This window comes from Cornus florida, unplaced genomic scaffold, assembly GCF_030987335.1.
Source record: "Cornus florida cultivar Cherokee Brave unplaced genomic scaffold, ASM3098733v1 CherokeeBrave_3.0.0_Hap2_Chr02, whole genome shotgun sequence".
Taxonomy (NCBI): Eukaryota; Viridiplantae; Streptophyta; class Magnoliopsida; order Cornales; family Cornaceae; genus Cornus; species Cornus florida.
Window position 1 is genome coordinate 3,178,781 of NW_026775572.1, and position 16,874 is coordinate 3,195,654.

The 16,874-nt window shown below is 35.0% G+C and overlaps 1 protein-coding gene across 1 annotated transcript; it reads right to left on the reverse strand.

Moving 5' to 3' along the window:
• Positions 1-586: 586 nt before the first annotated feature.
• Positions 587-2,490, reverse strand: LOC132293133 (transcription repressor MYB5-like). Its single transcript, XM_059790474.1, has 2 exons — positions 1,912-2,490; positions 587-1,446 (listed from the first exon to the last, which is right to left on the reverse strand). The coding sequence occupies exons 1-2, from the start codon at positions 2,217-2,219 to the stop codon at positions 795-797; spliced, it is 960 nt and encodes a 319-aa protein (XP_059646457.1). The 5' UTR covers positions 2,220-2,490; the 3' UTR covers positions 587-794.
• Positions 2,491-16,874: the final 14,384 nt, after the last annotated feature.

Consider the following 16,874-nt stretch of genomic DNA (forward strand, 5'->3'; position numbering starts at 1 on the left):
TGAAACTCATTAAGAGGTCATAAACAATTAATCTGTGGGGTTTGTATTCGACACCTTAAGACAGGCAAAACACAAAGAAATATTGCGTGTTAGTATAACAATGTTCCATTTAATACTTAAAGACATGCAGATACAAAAACCAATTAAGTCATATATTCATTAATTCAAAAGCAATGATAAATATGGTGAAATGGTGTACCAAACAAAGTACGAGTTCTCACGATTCGAGTCTAGCTAAGAATATCTATTTAATTATTCTTTTCGGTATGTAAGCAACACTCACATCCACACACTGACACACAACTTACCCAAAAAAAAAAACACAGACGCACACACAGACGCACCACATTTGTTACCTTATGTGGTCCTCTAACCACTCGGCTTCCTCTTTGTGCATGAAGGAGAGTTCATACCACCTTCGCCAATGGCCTTGTGTTGAGCTCCTACTTAATTTGGGTAAAATGATGTGATAGTTTTGCCGCCAATTTTTCTTCCAAGCTTACCGAATGCACATTCATTCCGAAGCAAATTGTTTCTTTGTAGTTAGCTTTTCCACAAGTTGTTAAGGAAGTGAAGAGAGAAGACAAGAAAGAACAACACTTCGATTGTTTACGATAAGATAAATACATATGTCATCAACCCTATATATGCTATCACTGTCTATAATTAACAAGCTAGCATGCAATCTAGGGTTTCCTTACCTGATGCATATATTTTCCATACATAAAACAAATTAATTAGAACGATATCACACACAAAATATAACAAGTACAACCTATTTTAATCTTGATGTACTACTCTATTGATCTAGAGAAATGATTATTAAACCCTTTTTGATCATCAGTACTCAAAGCAGCCATGGTTGATGTGAGTCCACCTTCCCAGACATTGCCATAATTGAAGGTCGGCATGGAAGATACTACCGGTTGGGAAGAAGATGGTGCAATCAAGTTACTGAGCTGTTGATTGGCAAACACATCCTCGTTTATCAAAGAATTCAGAAATGAAGAGAATGGATCATCATTGCAGTACCCAATATCCTGTCCATTGTTGCTATAATTTCCATGATTGTTTTGTGATTCCATCATCAGCCCAACATAATTTTGCCTCTTCTGATCATTATCATCATTGACGACAGGCCGGTTTTGATGGTGATCAAGGTTAGTAGCTGCGGAAGTTGCAGCAATCCTGTTGGTGGTGGATTGATTGCACCCGCGGATTTGCTCTAATCCCAAAGAATTAGGGTTAGGGTTGGGAGTCGGGTTGAGATTTGGTGATGTGGAATCAACATTTCTTGAGGAGTTGAGGTTAGGGTAAAGCTTGAGTGGCTTGTGAGTCCTTGGATCTATTCCTTGCCTGATGAGCTTCTTGCTTAGATGCGTATTCCAGTAGTTCTTGATCTCGTTATCTGTACGTCCTGGGATTCTTCCAGCTATCAAAGCCCACCTATACAGTGCAAAATCCCATTTCAGAAACACCCAAAACCCCACACACACATGGCACCTATATATCGTGTGGTTGGGATTAAAACACACACATATATAAGAGGGATAGATACCAGACAGAGAGAGCTAAAACCCAAACAGCTGTTGAATATGGTTGCGATTAAAATAGATACATATATAGATACTTTTAAGAGACAGAGGAAGAGTTGAAACCTAAAAAGTTTCGGAAAAAAAAACCCTAAAAAGATACATGGATGACACCTATTGAGTAATCTTGGAATTAATATACATATATACATATGTGTGTACATATATGAGAGAAAGATAGAGGTAAAACCCTAGAAGGGTAAAGAAGAAATAAGTGATGTACTCAAAGGATGATTGTGATTTGAGAATTTAAGGTATCGCGAAGTTGCAAAAGGAAGACATAAATATGATCGAAGCAATCCTATATATATATAAATACCTATTTCCAAGCAATCGGTGAAGGCGAAGAATGAGATCTTCCTCGTCAGGAGCGATCTGGCCTCTCTTAACGTTGGGCCGGAGATAATTGACCCACCGGAGCCTGCAACTCTTGCCGCAGCGGAGCAAACCGGCCCTTTTGGGAAGCGTACGCCACCGTCCTTCGCCTTCTTTCCTGACGTAGTTAGCTAAAAGGTCATCTTCCTCAGGTGTCCATGGCCCTCTCTTCAGTCCCACTTTGGTGCAACATGGAGTTTTGCTGCTCGTTGTTGATGATGATGATGCTGTCGCCAAGGATGGGTTTCTCATCTCTTCTTTTTCTCTCTCTATAATTCTCTCTCTATATGTAGGTTGATTGCTGATAGTGAAGTTTTTTATTTGAGCAAATGGATGAGGGAAGTTTAGGGTTGGCGGTGGCTCTCATTTATAGAGAGATGGGAAGGCCATGCTTAAAAAGACGAACCAAAAAAAAACAGACATGGGGCCACGTTTTTTCTTTATCTTTTTTCTTTCTATTTCTGGGTCTATGGATAAAAGAGGAAAAATAGATACAAGTCATACATGTGATACTTTTTTTCAACATACAGCGGTAGTTACTTGTAGCATCTCTGATGGTTGTATATATATTTTTGTGCAAATTTAAGGTGTTATAATAAATTTGTATAAAAATTTTAAATTATTTATTTTTATCTTTAGTAATTATTTTATATCTTTTGTTTAAAAATATATCTCAATAACAACTAAATAATGTCATGGACCTCACATAATTTTTACAAACCTATTTAATATATAATTAATTCGTTAGTAAAATGAAAAAGAGTGAGAATAAAGAAAATACGTTGATGTGATTGTATAAAAAGAATGTGTAAAATATACAACAATTTTATACATTAGTAATGTTGCATTGTATTTTAACAAACTAAAAAAAAAAAAAAAAAAAATTAAACATCCGGCAATATATATTTACACAAAAAAAATATATATTTTAACATGTTAGTGAAGATGCTCTTATAGTTCACGAAGTCCTTTACTGAAAGATGATGATATGTTGTTTTCTATTTTTGTTTTTGTTTTTATTTTATTTACTCATTTCTTTATCTTATCTTCTTATTCTTCTCTTTTTATTTATTTATTTCTAAAATTTTTGGAATCTGTGATGATCGATGTTGATTATATTAGAATTTGGAGTGACCAATAAATTTAGTTCATGATGGATTTAAATTTTCATAAGCTGCCACAATATAGATAAATTGAAATTAGAATTGTTGGATATATAAGAGCCTCACATAATTAATCTAGTTTCTACTAATTAAATTAAAATAAAGGTTACTATCTATGATCTTTTTTTTTTTTTTCGGTAAGTTACTATATATAATCTTCCTTTATCACATCCATATCCATGACGGAAGAACTAAATAAATAAGACATTGTAGTGTAAAAAAGCTAAATAATAAGGCTTATTGGATTGGAGGCTCGTAAAAATTCTATTAACTAAAAAAATTTCCTTCCATTCTATATATAGTTTCTAGGCATATATGCATTGATTTAATTCAGTACTCTCAAAAGTAATATTATATTATTTTAATCTATGTATTTGAAATTTAATGAAGTGTTTAATTTGAATTTTATCGCCATAAGTGCTTTACTTTATAAAATCAACAATATTTTATGGGATTATGATATATGATACCCTTTTTTCTTTTTTTTTCTTTTTCGTTTTTTTTTGTCAAATATGATGCCCTATTTCAAATTTTCAATCCACTGAATCTACGTAGTAATAATTGATATGAGATGAACATATAAATATATTTTGTGATGTGAATGATTAAGTTCTTTTTTTTTTTTTTGTGATATCATTGTTATTAATATTATAATTATTTTGGGTAATTGGTAAGAGAAAATAACTGAACAATGAAGGCTCAAAGCCTAAATAACGCACTAGGCCAAACAACAGCATAGCATATATAGACTGAAGTCACTGAACGTGATTGAACCAAATAATCCGCAGTGGCTTGTGTACTGTGATATCATTACGATTGTTGATTGTATTAATTAACGACTAATCTAAACAATTAGTAAGTGGCTTCTCACGAGTCTTTTAATTAATTTATTAATTTGTACTTTTTAACTGATTATTTATTTTCAAAAAGGGAATAAAATATATATATATATATATATATATGGAGAGATTTCATTTCAAATCACAATCTGGAAACTATTTTAGACGAAACTTTTTCTACTACGCCACCCTCTTTTTGACGTCGGTTAATATTAGTGGACTCCAATATTGATATGAAATTAAGATAAAAGATGTTGATTTTTCGCATCGTATAGAAGTTTTGAGAATAGTAATAATGTGTGTGGTGAAGTAGTCAGATTGGTTTGACACAAATGCTAATTTACATCACCTTCATCGCACAACCCAATTAATTGTTTTTTTATTAACAGGATTTGTAAATTGTAAATCAGAGCTTGCTTGACCTTTTAAAATTACATCCATTAAGTCACAAATCACAGCCCATATATATTTTTAAATTACTGATTGTTTGTAGCTTGCTTGCGTGGGCAATACTCCGCAACTAATGAGCAGCGCGGATATAACAAAATGAAGGCGTGGGTAGTCTTGAAAGCCTCTACTTGACTTTAGTTTCTTCAGCTTCAACGAGCTGGGTTTAAACTTTAAAGCGTCTGGCCTCTGTTTTGACTAAAGACTTTTCCCAAAGATGATTCGATTTCCTGAAAATGAACAACGTAAATGTGTAAATTTTTTGCCAACGTAAAATATAATAATAATATTTATATTTATTGATAAGATAGAAAAGAAGTAAATTTAACGGATCAATGATTTAATAGTATCGAATTCCTACTTTTCAAATAAAAGTTAGGATTCGAGTTTCAGTGAAGAGTGACTTGTCCATGAACTATATTTCTTGCTCTACCACTTGTTCTAATTTCATCAAAATAGGTGGGGAAAAATTGAAGTTTCCATTGGATAAGTCAGTAGGTTAATTTGTTGTGAAGGTAAAAATAAATTTTTTTTTTGCCATGGTTAAAAAAGAAAAGTATAATTAGTCATGTTTAACTAGGATGATTTATATGAACATGACCAGTTTTATGAAACGAATTCATTGTATAGAAGATTAAGTATAAAACTCAAATCCTATAAATTGAACGGGTCAATAAACACAACCCAAATATTAAAATATGACAATAAGCTTTTGGCCTAATTTTGGTTGGTCAAAATTGCCATTCAAAATCAAAGATACTTTTATCCAACACGTGTCAAAACTAAACTATGGAAATACGTCGCACTGGATCGTGCTTTTGTTGACTTTTATGCTGACCGGTCGTATTCATTCCTTTTACCCATCAACTTGTACACCAAATGGATAATCTATTTCGTAAAGATGACATTTATTTCCTTTGCTGGTCGACGTTTTTAAGTAGGTTTCTTTTTTGTCGACAACAATTTAAGACGTACGGTTGCAATTCGAAATTTCCGATGGGATATACTTAACTGTAGCGGGTATCTCTAGTTCTAGTTCAATATAACCTCATATTTAAGAAGCTCAATCCTCTCTCGCATCACCTTGGTGTTGTAAATTATTTATTTATTTATTTTATTTATTTACGTGCCTACGTTTATTTTTATTTTCAACATATTTATGATTTAACTAAAGAGTTATATCTATTTTCAATATATTATTTCGGGTTAAAAATGTTTTAAAATGTAGAATAAATATGTTAAAAATAGATGTGAATTTTTTTTTTTTTTTTTTTTAAATGATGAAAGTTAAGCAACCAAGGGCAAAGCCCAACCCAAGGACAAGCTCAGTCAAAATTAAGAAGATAACCACCACAAACGGCCTGATCAGCCGTTAATGGAGGCTGTCCGCAATTCATTCCGATAAACAACCAAAATTCTTGCAGCTATGCTGCCACAACTTAGTCCGATGGACATGGTGGGGGTCGACAACATGATGGAGAGACATTCCATTACTTGAGGATCAATTTAGTTGAAAAGTGATCTCTTAGAAACCCCAGTTTCAACTCTGTAAATTCAAAAACATTCCTCTCTTCCCAGGTATGATACACCACTAAAGATAAGCACAACTTCCTCTGTAGATTAGTAGGTGTATTTAATTGTTTTCCATTTGTAACTGATCCACATTACTAAAGCTTCCCAATTTGTAATTGCATGCAGTGAAGATGTTGCATTTGTATCTGATAAATCTCCAAATGGTGATATGAAGGTGCAATTAAAGAATAGGTGTTCATGTGATTCAAGTGAATTTTGGCATAAAACAGATTATATTATGATGTTTGGCTTTTGATTTGCTATCAAAAGTTGACAATTTGGATTGGACAGCCAGTTAAAGATTGAACTTTATTCTTTGGATTGTGGGAGATTGCCAAACCAAGTTGTGCCCATGGATAGATGGCAACTCACTTGCTAACTATGCTGCAGTGTACTTGAATGTGTACAGACCAGATGGAGATGCAGTCCACTTTTTAGTGTCTCTTCAGGATAAGTATGGTGGAGGTACGGAGAACAATTCAAGTATGACATTGGTGATAATAACAGGGAATACCCAATTGTTGTTTATAATGAAACTATCCACTGTCGTGCCATCATTAAATACAACTTATGTGAGAACAATGAGTGGGAATCTTGAGCTAATAGGCCTTCCTGGAGCCTTGTTGTCCCACTAAAAGGATGTGTTAGCACCATTGCCAATAGTGTTTTTGATGAGAAGCCTTGCAAGATGCCTAAGTTGAAGGATTTTCCTCCAACTCCAATAACAAGGCTATAGGTATTTGAGTGTCCAAAGATTTCTAAACTTAAGGATGTGACATTGGCACCAATTGACCCAAAGTCTATTTGAATCATCTATTAGCAAGTTCCAAATATACCTTATAATCCCAGCTCTATTTGCAACCTTCAAATTAGGAATCCCCAACCCACTTGCAACTTTAGGTCTACAAACCATACTCCAAGCAACTTTTGTACCAAAAGATTTCATTTCTGGACCTGACCAAAGAAAACATCTGAATATCTTGTTGAATCCATCTATTACTCATTTTGGTAGAATAACGATATTGCACCAGTAGTTTTATGTAGAGACTAACACAGCTTTGATTGATTGCAGTCTTCCTGCATATGAGAGAGATTTAGATGCCCAATTGGAGATTCTATGTGTGATTTTGTTTATCAATAAGTTGCAATCTTGTGATTTTAAGTTGGTAGTGCTCAATGACACCCCAAGATATCTCACTGGGAGAATGCCAACTTCAATGCCAACTAGTGAAGTAATTTACTTTTGTGTGTGGTTATCAATTCCAGAGAAGTAACTTGCAATTTTTGAGAGGTTGATATCAAGGCCAAACATTGAGCAGAAGAGAACAAGTGCAGATTTCAGGACTGAAACTGAGGTAATGTCTCCATGGCACATTAATAACAAGTTATCTACATAGGACAAGTAAGTGATTTTTTGTTCTCGATAACTCCAATGGTATTTGAAAGAGGACACCCTTTCCACATAGTTGCTTACAATTGATGAGAAAACATCCATAATAATGACAAAAATGAAGGGTGAGATGGGATCCCCTTGCCTTAACCTTCTTTTACTTTTGAAAAATCCCTAAAATTTACCATTTAGAGCAATAGTGAATGAGGGATAAGAATTAAATACATGCATGAATCAATGAAATGAACTTTTGTGGATAGTTATGTAGTGTGAGACAGCTGATGATGAAATCCCACTTGACAGAGTCAAAAGCTTTCTTTAGGTCCACCTTGATTGTACATCTTACAGGTCTATTGTGCTTATGGTAACCTCTTAGAAGCTCATGAGCTAGTAGGATAGGGTCTGTAATCCTCCTACCATGAATAAATACAGCTTGGGATTGATTAATTGTATGAGGAAGTGTTGCCGGTAACTTATTTTATCTCAATTTGGAAATGAACTTGTAGATGGTGTTAACACAAGAGATGTGCCTGTAATCATGAAGTGAGTTTGGATTTTGACATTTAGGGACCAAGGATATGTAGGTATTGTTTGCCTTTATAAGAAGTTTGTCATTGCAAAAGAACTCTAAAATGGCTTTTGTGACTAACTTACCAACTATTCCCCAAGCACTTTGGAAAAATAGGGCATTATATCCATCTAAACCTGGTGCTTTATCCTTGTTTAAGTTCATCATGTAGCTTTGAATCTCCATTTGGGTTAGCATTTCTTCAAGCTAATAATGTAGATTGGAAGGTACTTGTTTGGTAATGAATGGTAATAACTTACTGATGTGGTGTGTAGAAAGGGGTGAGTAGCCTAGCAAGTTCTGAAAGTGATTGACAACCTGAAGTTTTATTTGGCCTACATATCTTCAATAATTTAACCATTGTGCAAAATGAGAGAGACTATATTCTTCTTGTTGTTCCTGGAGGTGAGTGATCTATGGAAAAATGAAGATCGAATTACAGTCCCCAAGCTTTAGCCAAGTCATTCTTGATTTATGCCTTAGTACATCTTCTTCGATTTCCCCTAATCTTAAAAACTAAGTAGTGAGTGCCCTTTCGAATTGTCTAAGAGTGGTATCACTAAGTGATGAGTCAAGGTCCATTTAACATGATTGAAGCTCAAGTTTCACAACATGAAGTTTGGAATCAATCTTAGAGAATTCTTTCCCATAATTGGTTCTAAGGGTGTGTTTTAACTTTTTGAGATTTTGGACAACTTGGAACATTGCAGTGCCTTTGATTTAGGTACACCAAACCCCATGCACAGAAGAAGATAATTGTTGATGAGAAGTCCATGCATTAAAAAACCTAAAGGGTATACAACTCTTTGGTATAAAGAGATTCATGTGACCAAAATAGGGTTGTGACCTGAGATACCTAGGGTGAGAAATTGCATTCTGAGAGTAGGAAGGAGGATGTCCATATTGGGTTTACCAAAGCCCTATTAAGTTTCTTAGCAAGACAAACATTTCTCATACTCTTATTAGACCAAGAGTAGAAAATACCACAAAATTTGAGGTCCTCTAATCCAGCATTTTGAAGGCATTCTTTGAAGTCTGTTGTAATACCCTAATTTTAAAAGGATATTCCTGGAATTTAATTTATTATATAGTTGCATTTTATTAGATTTATTTGTATTTTTTTGGCATTAATTGTCATTATTTGATTTATTGTTTAAGTTACTTGTTGTTTTAATTGATATCACTTTGTTTTATTTAATTAATTGGATTACTTGTTTATTTGTATAAATAAATTGACTTAATTATTTTGTGGCATTTATCGTTTTTCTTTATGTGAATTATATTTTAAGTATTTAAGTGAATTATATTTTAAGTATTAAATACATCAGTAGGAATTAATTAGGGATTTAGTTTTTCTTCAACCTGTAGCCGCCTTGTTTTTCGTCTAGAATTAGGATTAGAATTAGGGTTAAAGGATTGGCCTATAAATATATCTGTATAAGGCTGCCAAGGGTGGTTTAGAACCCTAACCACGTATTGGAGGCAGAAGAAACAGGGGAGTTGAGAACAGTAGACGTTGCCGGAAAACCTTAGGAAGACAGTGCTAAGAATTTTAACCAAAGTCTTACAGGCAAGTTTTATTACTAACTCTATCTTTTTGCCATGTGTTCTTTGCATCTCTAATTCAGTTCCAAGAAGAAATAAAGCTGAATTAATTTGGTTGTAATTATTTTGTGACGACCCTGGTTTTTAGGCCAGCGTGTCCCATAGTTGTTAAAGGCTCAAGGCGCATAAAAGCGCAAATGCCTCCTGGAGCCTGAGGCGCAAGGCGCAAGGCGAGGCGTGCGCCCAACTGAAACAAGGCGCACGTTGAAAAAAAAAAAAAACAAAACCCACCCAATAAAGTATTAAAGATGCAAATCATGCAATAGTATATAGAAAGATGTAAAAATCAACTAAATGAATTACTTAAGTTAAATATTCAACATAAAGATGCCAAAACCAAGTAAATCAAGTACTTGAGTTCAAAACAGTGAATAATCAAACATATTAACATAAAGATGCAAAAGTCAACTAAGGAGAAGTATAAGATAAAACTAAAACAAACATAAATATCACCAATGAATCTAAATATCATCCTCGTCATCAATAAGCATAACATCATTTTGATCGTCACTAAATGATTCATAATTCTCAGGATCCTCTTCTATCTCATCTGAATCATCCTCATCCACAAGTCGAACTGAAGAACTTCCTGCTCCCTTTGTTGGTAACCGTGAACTAGAACTAGATTTTGATCTAGTAGACCGTTGCGGCCTGCTTGCCTCTCCAATACCAGCAAAATTAGCAACATCACCCCATGTCAAGGAATCATCTTCATAGACTAGATCATGTTCTGCATCAGAATCATCCATCCTCCCCGTCAACCACTCGTTGCTCTCATCAATGTCATTGAGTAAAATGGGATCAAGAGTGTCATGCATATTATATCGACGCCTCAATGCTCTATTATATTTGATGAACACTAAATCATTCAACGTTGTTTGAGCGAGCCTATTTCTTTTCTTGTTATGAAGCTGCAATAAATTTAACTTTAACTAGTAAGTAAGAAAAGGCGCTCGCCTTCTGCAACCCATGCGCCTTAAGGTTCTAGAGGCGCTGAGATGGCGCCTGGAGGCGCCTTTGACAACTATGGCGTGTCCTGTGATGAACCGAAGGTTGACCCGATAACGGATCCGAATGCGGAAGCAAAAACAGAAAACAAGACTCTAAGAAATCAAAGTGACCTTCCATGAGGTCGTGGAACTCAACAAAAACTGATGCGGAAGCAAAAGATCGAAAATATGACAAATAAGCCCCCAGGGGCAAAATAGTTATTTTTGAAAATTGTAGATTCGGGTGCCACCGAGCACACCTCTAGAAGGACAATGAAAAACTAATCAAGATGGACTCAAGAATCGCATGATTCGGAGTCCGAACGAAGGAGAAACGGCAAGACGAAGAAAAACGAGCACTTAAAGCAAAAAGGGTAAACTGGTAATTATCTAGGAAGAATCGGGTGCAACTGAGTACACCGTTGGAAAGACAGTGAAAAATTAGTCAAGTTCAAAAAAAAATTCACTTGAATCGGAGTTCGGACGAAGGAGAAACGCCCAAAAGAAGAAATGACGTCGCGGCAGCCCGACGAGGGGCCATGGCGCACACTACGCCCATGCGCGAGCCCACCGGCGTGTACGCCGGCACCCAAAGACATGGCTGGTGGCAGCCCTTGGCTGCTGCTACATTTTTTTTTTGATTTGCCCAGAACTGAGGCTTGAAACGGAGGTCAAGACGAGTTTTTCTGCAAAAACACGAAGAAGAAACCCCCCCTAAAATCGAGTTTTCTACCCGACAACATAGAATCGAAAAAAACTCACTGTGAAATCCCGAAAATGCCCCTAGATCAGAACTGAACAAGAGGGTCATAAAGCTGTTAAATGAAAACTGGAAGCTGAAACTTCACGAGGGATTTCCGGTACCAAGACGACATTTTCTGGAAAAACACGAAGAAGAAACCCCCCCTAAAATCATGTTTTCTATTCAACCATGTCAAAAGAAGAAAACAAAACTGATGTGAAAGGTCCATAATGCCCCTAGATCAGAATATGCAAAAAAAATGCGAAATGAATTCACAAGAGGCTCAAAACACAAACGATGAGGTTTTGCCAGGAAACGACTATGCACGCAAACGTAATTTACCTATTTAGACGCGCTACAATGGTCCATGGCTTAAAAATATAGCCGATGCAAAATCCAACCCCCCAACGTGCAAAAAGGCAAAAATGGAACTTGGAATGAAAACTCGAAATCCAAAAATACAAAACGGGATCAAATGACCATTTGGCCCTTGGCCACACTTCAAACATGATTAATAAGACCCTATGAAAGAATGAAAATGGAATTTCCACACCCCATGCAACCATGGTGAAGCAATGACTTGCGATTTTTCAAGATTTTCACAATATTTCATAAAGTTAAAAAGTTGTATAGAATACAATACACATGTCATTGGCCTCCGGCCTCATCTCATACATGTCAAATACATTGAAAGGAGTGCACTTATGTACACATTATATACATGGAATCAAATATACTTATTTTGACATATAAGTCTACAAAATGACATTTCATGCTAACATTTGCATGAAATGGAAACTTGAAAGCTACACGACATCCAAGGAATGCTAGGCTTCACGAACCAAGTCTTCGTACCTGAAATATGCCCCAGTATCGTAGGGGTGAGTAACATAAAGCTACTCATAGGAGATGAGCATGCATCGACCTAGCATTTTACAAATTTATCACCTTAAGGTGAAACATGTTAAAAGGGCTCATGCCACCTAACGTCTATGTCCAAGTGAGACTCGGGGAGCATCCTAAGTTACCTTAGAGTTAAGCAACAAGAATCATGATATACATACGTGTATGAAACGAATCATGGTTGGGATAATCTAAAGAACACGACAAGAAGAATGCTTGAGCATATATTAACATGAATTGCATTTTCAATACAATTGAACTAGGTCTAGAGTAATGCATACAACATAACAAAAGCATATTTGAATACAAGTTAACAAGAATCACATTATCCATGCAATTCAACAACAAAAGAGCATGTTATACAATGCAACAAGGTTTAAGTTCTCAAAACCATCAACTTAGAATCTAAAGCACAAAATAACAGTAGTGGTTCATGCCACCTAACGTCTATGTTATAAATGAATCAATAGGATCAATCTTAAGCTTTATTAGAACGTCAAAACACGATTTTCAATATCGATGCAATTTAACCAACATTGGAACTTCCAATACAACGCATAAAGCACAATTTCGCAAAGTTAACATCCTGTAACTTAAAATGGAATGACAAATAAGAAACAACAAGTTACAACATCATCTAGTTATCAACTTGAAAATGAAATGCGAAATCAAACAAAGTGGATACTCGGACGTCACGCCGGATCAGACCGACAACATAGTTACTTTAGGGTTACTAGCCCATGGGTAACCTCCCTATGTGCGCACTAGACCATATAGAGGGACTATCCCCCGTACTAGAACCACGTCCTAGCCATAGTCAAATAACGACATCCCCAAGTTTCCAAAATCAACAAGTTGTGCAACAACGTATATATCAACAGGAATATTCAAGATAATCAACTATCTACTAAGCACAACCAAATTTGAAAACCTATACAATATATGCTCTAAATCCACAACTAATATGATATGATGAATGTCGAATTTTCAGTGTGCGATTCGTTACACGCTATGCATGAAAGATGTTAAACACGAAGTGTGCAAATCATTACACAAGGCAACAATATATTCAATAAGGAAAACATATTATCACGAATACAAACATAGCAACTATGTTATCCAATGTTCAAAACATAACCAAATGAATATACAATAAGTCTAAGTCCATGATTTGAATATAAAAACCACTTCTAAAACACAACTAGATCATGGAGCAAATTGAAAGAATTTAAATAGATAAACACAATTAAATTCTCTAAATTCCGATTCAATTCCAAATAACCTCAATTTAATACATGTTAAAGGACATGGTATGGTCATCACCTATATCCATTCTAAAACTCAATTAGGTTGTTAGAACAACAAAGTAGAATTTTAATTAAATCATGCTAATTTAAATCCCAATGTTTTAAAACAACTTCTAATAGTCCCAAATTAATATATACTAGTAAACAAGTCATGGCCAATACAAATATCAAGTTAAAACCTTAATTAAGCTAATAGGACCACGAAATAGATTTTAATTAATTCTTTTAATTAAAATCTCTAGATTTTTCAAACTTAACCAAATGCTCTCAATTTAACATATCTTAGAGAACATGCCAAGGACTAATGTAATATTACATTTCAAGCTTATTTCATGCAAGTTACACCTATGTAAATTAAACTTTCACTAAAGTTAAATATAAAATAAAGGTTGCAATTCTCATGCAATTAATCCCAATTTAATACATGTGAACAACCACACCAAAGCTTAATTTTCTAGCATGCCACAATTCAATTCCAAGTTGTATATCACCATGAGGATTAAACCTTAAATAAGGAAATTAATTAAATAAAAGGTTTCAAAACCTCACCGAATATTCTAAATCAAATATATGAGAAGCTATATGGCATGTAGATCAAGAATATCAAGTCAGAATTCGAATGGAGTGAATAGTGCACTCGGGGCAAATTAATTAATCAAATTAATTAATAATTACTAATTTTTAAAACACCTCCAATTACTTTCAAATTCAATTATGTTGAAGAGTATGCTAAGGCCTAATGTAATATGCTAACACATATTAATTTCAAGCTAGTTAAGGTCATGTGAATTAATCTTTCACCTAAGCTAAATATTAAATAAAATTTTTAATACTTATTCAAATGTTCCAATTTTAATACACGACAATGAGCATATCAAGAGGCAATATAAAATCATGCTACATGTTTAAACCAAGTCATGAGCAATCGAAAAAATTAGATCCCGTACAAGAAAAATAAATAATAAAATCTCTAGATTTTATATTTAATCATGTAAACAAGTAGTATAAGCATCACAAGCATGCTATATAACAAGAATTTAAATCTATAACATCTCCTACCTCAATTTGAGATGAAAATCTCAAATGCCATCAAAATGGAACGGCTCCGAATCCGACGAAACTACTAGGTTTTGTCGGGGACAACGCCGTGAACATAACCCCCACGAAAGCCCCATCAAAATCATAACTTGATCGCAAAACCAAACTCAAGAAATGGTCAAAACTGAATTCTAATAAGGGAGAAAGGTAGAGCACGGCGAGGGGAACAACAAACGTTAAGGCCGAAGACTTTCCATCAAGGAAAAGTGAACCAAAAGAGGAGAGAGAAGATGGCAGCACCCCTTGGGCTGCCATGGGAGCTCCAGGTCGTGCATGAAGAGGGGAGAAGATCAAAAATGAAATATCTCACCCCTCTTTTATAGAAATCTCAAAAAGTGCCCCGAACGGGCTTTGCCGGGTCTGAAAAAGTAAAATTTGAGCAGACGCACTCAAATGGCAAAACTTTGTGAACGAAAAAGATTCAAAATGATAAAATATGAATAACGAAAGAAACGGCATCAAAAACCGAGTCCCGAACAGAAAGTTATGTCCCGAACAAGTTCGACGACAACTGGGTTCAGAAATTCTGAAACTGGAGAAAAACGACCAGAACAGAATTTTATGAATTTACAAGTCAACAAAAAGTGAAAATGAATCCCGTATGAGGATCCAGGCTCCAAATAAGACATTTTGTAATAACTTTCGTTAATTGCACAATGGCCCCTACAAAAAGGGTTAACTGCGAAACTGCCCCAGAATTAAAATATCTTTCAAAAGATATTTTCTTAGATGCCCCTGAAATAAAATATCTTCAAAAGATATTTATGAAAAACACCCCAAGAAATGAAATTAATTCCAAAGATTTATGCATCCATGCCCCTATGGGCACCGGGAGCAACTAGAGTACTTTCTTGCAAAAGTAAAGATACATATTTCGTGGAAACCACTCACGATAAGGATACGTGAAGTCAAAAATCAACTCCGAGCTTGAAAAGTGAGGTTGTGCCAAAAACTGACAAATGGAGATAAGACGAAATAGGGAAAAGGACGAAATAGCGCATAGTATCGAAAATCGAAAAATGTAAAAATGACTGGGTCCTCAAAGGAAGTTGTCAATTCACATGAAAGAGTCTCAGAAACCAATTTCGAGCACTCGAGATGACACTAAGCGATACAAAACAGAGCTCAGAAAGGAAAATTAAACGAAAAAAATTCATTCGTAAAATTTCAGGAAAAAAGAAAGGAAGGCAAATGACCGGGTCGTTACATATTTGTTTCAAACAGTATGGGTTCTTGTATGTATTTTCCGTTCGTGTTGAAACTGTTTGTGCTTGTTCTTATTCTAATTGAATTTGATTAACAAGTAATGAACTTAAATAACTTTAGAGCACTTTGGGACTTAGTTTTAATCAGTAGGAAAGTTGGTTGGAGGTACAAGTTAGCCGGACACCGCTGGAGTTGGAGAAGAAGTCAAAACAACATATTTTCTTTTATGTGCAGGTTAATCGTTTTTAAACTATTTTGTTTAATTCTTGTTCCCATTGAATTTGATTAATAATTAAGGAAGTTAAATAACTTTTGAACACACAATGACTTAGTTTTAATCAGTAAGGAACTTGGTTTGGAGGATCAACATAGTCGGACACCGCCGGAGTTGGAAAAGATAACGCACAAGGGAAGAGCCTGCTCTAGTTTGAGTAGTGCAGGTTCCACCAAAGAGTAGAGCAGACTCTACCTTAGGTAGAGCCAGCTCTTGGGGCTTTAGAGGCGGCTCCACCTTGTGTGGAGCCGACTCTACAAGGTGATGGAGGCAGCTCCACCTTGTGTGGAGCCTGCTCCTCCAATTTTTGTGATTTTTCGCCTTTTCAGTGATAGTTTTGGCTACGGGTTCCAAAATTGGGTGTTTTCAGATGCAATTAGGAGCTACACAGGGATTTTTCAGTAGCATCTAAGTCTTATTAAAAAAATAGTGAGGGTGTGTTAATATATAATAAATCACAAGGAAATCAGTAAATTAAACCGTTATGGTTTTAAGGGAGCTTGTGGATTCTTTTGGAGGTAGAGGGTTTCAAGTGCATAGCCTTATGGGTTGCTATTTATCTAGGAATGGACATATTGTTTAGTCATGTTTCTATAATTCAAATTTAGCATATTAGATTACAGAATGATTATATATTTATAATGGACAAATTGACGTATACATATGTTAAAATGTATTTTCAATTCTTGGATAATTAAGAAGTGTGTAAGCTAAGCATGTTCGATTATATATTTTGACTCTGCTTAATATGGTTTAGTTGGTATTTACATTCAATATTTTGTATTATCAACTTACTGGATGATG

What these genes read in the sequence shown, in the direction of transcription:
- LOC132293133 (XM_059790474.1), bottom strand. Translation starts at nt 2,219, where the DNA reads ATGAGAAACCCATCCTTGGCGACAGCATCATCATCATCAACAACGAGC. An exon ending in CACCGATTGCTTGGAAATAG is followed by an intron (nt 1,447 to 1,911) that starts GTATTTATATAT and finishes TGCACTGTATAG; the next exon opens with GTGGGCTTTGATAGCTGGAA.